This window comes from Crocuta crocuta, unplaced genomic scaffold (assembly GCF_008692635.1).
Source record: "Crocuta crocuta isolate KB4526 unplaced genomic scaffold, BGI_CrCroc_1.0 scaffold1103, whole genome shotgun sequence".
Taxonomy (NCBI): domain Eukaryota; kingdom Metazoa; phylum Chordata; class Mammalia; order Carnivora; family Hyaenidae; genus Crocuta; species Crocuta crocuta.
In genome coordinates this window covers 146142-148479 of record NW_027529205.1, presented here as the reverse complement: position 1 = coordinate 148479, position 2338 = coordinate 146142, and the positions used below count along the sequence as shown (strand labels likewise).

Sequence of the window (2338 nt, the reverse complement as noted above, 5' to 3'; positions counted from 1 at the left end):
GTAGGGGAAGGCCCAGGCCGGATTTGTGGGGCACCGCACAGAGTGCGACCCAGAATCTCCTGGCAGCCCTGGGGGTGTGGGGTTTGAACCCAGGGTGGTGCTTAGAGCCTAAACCCCCCACCCTGAGGTGCCCCCTCCCTCCCTCTGTCTTCCAGGGGCTACCAGCTTTGGAGTTGAGGCCCTGGTCTGAGGCAGGAATCCTGTGAGGTCACAGAGCAGAGGAGGTGCAGACTGGTGCCCGCCAGTTGTCAAGGTGAGGTGCATGCTGTGCGTGTGGAGCCGGGGGCTCGCCCATCCCACCCCAGAGGGGGCCCCTTGGCCCCCAACTCCAACACGGCCCCGCTCTCAGGCCTGGCTCCTCGGGCTCTGTGGGCTGGGCTGCCCCCTGCGGATCCCCCTAATCTTTCCTCAGGTTCTCACAAACATCATGCCCCAGAAGCAGAAGAGTGGGCTCTGTAAGCTTGAGGAAGAGTCAAGAGAGTCCCCGCTGCCATGGGATGCATGGCTGCTGGAGGGGGAGGAGGAGCAGAAAGTCTTAGAGGAGCAGGAGGAAAAAAAGGAGGAGTTGGAGGAGGAGGAGAAGAAGGAGAAGTTTGAGGAGGTGGAGAAGAAGGAGGAGAAGAAGAAGGTGAAGGAGTTGGAGGAGGTGGAGAAGAAGGAGGAGAAGAAGAAGGTGAAGGAGTTGAAGAAGGTGGAGAAGAAGGAGGAGGAGGGGGGGGTGCCATCTCCCTCCTCACCCTCTACTTCCCTGTCCTCCTCCTGTTCTTTCCTGATCCTGGTCCCCCTGGAGGAGGGGTCCACTGCTGCCAGGTCCCTCAGTCCTCCCCAAAGCCCTCAGAGTGCCTGCCCCTCTGCCAGTGCCATGGCAGGTGCTCCAGGCAGCCAGTCTGACCAGGGCTCTGGCGGCCCCGATGAGGAGGGGTCCATCACCTGGGGGGCCCTGCCAGCGGCCCAGGCCCAGCTCCCCGACATGGTGCGCGTAAAGGTGGCTGGCCTGGTGCTGTTCCTGCTCCTCAAGTATCGCAGCAAGCAGCCGACCACACAGGCGGAGATGCTGAAGGCAATCAGCCAAGATGACGAGGACCAGTTCCCCGTGATCTTCAGCCAAGCCTGCCAGTACCTGCTGCTGGTCTTTGGAGTTGACGTGAAGGAAGTGGACCCCAGCGAGCACTCCTACGTCCTGGTCACCATCCTGGGCCTCAGCTGCGATAGGATGCCGAGTGGTAGGAAGGGCATGCCCAAGACGGCTCTCCTGGTGCTGGTCCTGTGGGTGATCCTCCTAGAAGACGACCGTGCCCCTGAGGAGGAGTTGTGGGAAGCGGTGAGGGTCATGGGGGTGTATGATGGCAGGGAGCACGTATTCTATGGGGAGCCCAGGGAGCTGCTCACCCAAGTCTGGGTGCAGGAAGGGTACCTGGAGTACCGGCAGGTGCCCGGCAGCGAGCCCGCACGCTACGAGTTCCTGTGGGGCCCCAGGGCCCACGCGGAGACCAGCAGCGAGCAAGTGCTGCAGCATATGCTCACGGTTAATAGCAGGAAGCCCGGGGCCTCCCTGTTCTTGTGTCGAGAGGCTGGGAGCCATGAGAAAGAGCAGGTGTGAGCCAGGGGGCAGCCAGTCCCGGGGTCCAGCAGCCTCCCCTGCGGGGCAGGAGGCCAGGCCGCTTCTTCCCTGTGCCTGGGAGCAGGGAGGGCGCTGGGCGCTGTGAGTAGTTGGAGGGCCAGGGCTGCTTGGGGGATGGCGGGGCCAACAGCACCTTTGGGTGGCTCCATTTGTTCTCTGTCTAGGAGGCCTCAGAAATCCATCGTTGTTTCCTCGAGGAAGCTTTCAGATGTTGTTCTTGTGTTAGAAGGGTTAAGGAACTTCTGTGGCCCAGTGTGTGTGACTGTCCTCCACGCCACAGTTCTTTGTACTTCTCCAGTTCCAGAGTCAGAGTTTTGCCATTTGGTGCAGAGATCCTCATTGGGGATCCGGAAGGGAATCGCGATGCATGGGCTGGGCACAGGGATGGTTTGGAAACGCAGAAGACCTTGGGAGTAACATGCCTGGGTCAGGAAAGCGAGAAATAAACACCAGAGGCCGTTTGTTCTTTCTGGCTTCTTCTCACCCCTTGTCTCACGTGTCTGTGTACAAGTGACGTAGCTATGTGTCGCCTGCATTGGCTTGACTCTCCAAGAAAGGAGGAGCCACTCCATCTGGGCACAGAAGACCCCTGCTCACAGGCTCACTGGGACATATGTTGCCAGACATTTGCTGAGCTCTGCTCGCTCTCAGAAGGGCCCTGTGTTAGCCGTGAGGACCCTAGGAGAGGCAGGACACGCCCCTCCCGTACGTGACTGT

General features: G+C 60.5%; 1 protein-coding gene across 1 annotated transcript; it reads left to right on the top strand.

The window, feature by feature from the left end:
* Positions 1–601: 601 nt before the first annotated feature.
* Positions 602–2104, top strand: LOC144226844 (melanoma-associated antigen 8-like; the record flags this gene model as incomplete). The annotated part of the gene is made up of 1 exon (XM_077758356.1): positions 602–2104. A coding segment is annotated over one exon (999 nt), but the record flags the coding sequence as incomplete, so codon positions are not given.
* Positions 2105–2338: the final 234 nt, after the last annotated feature.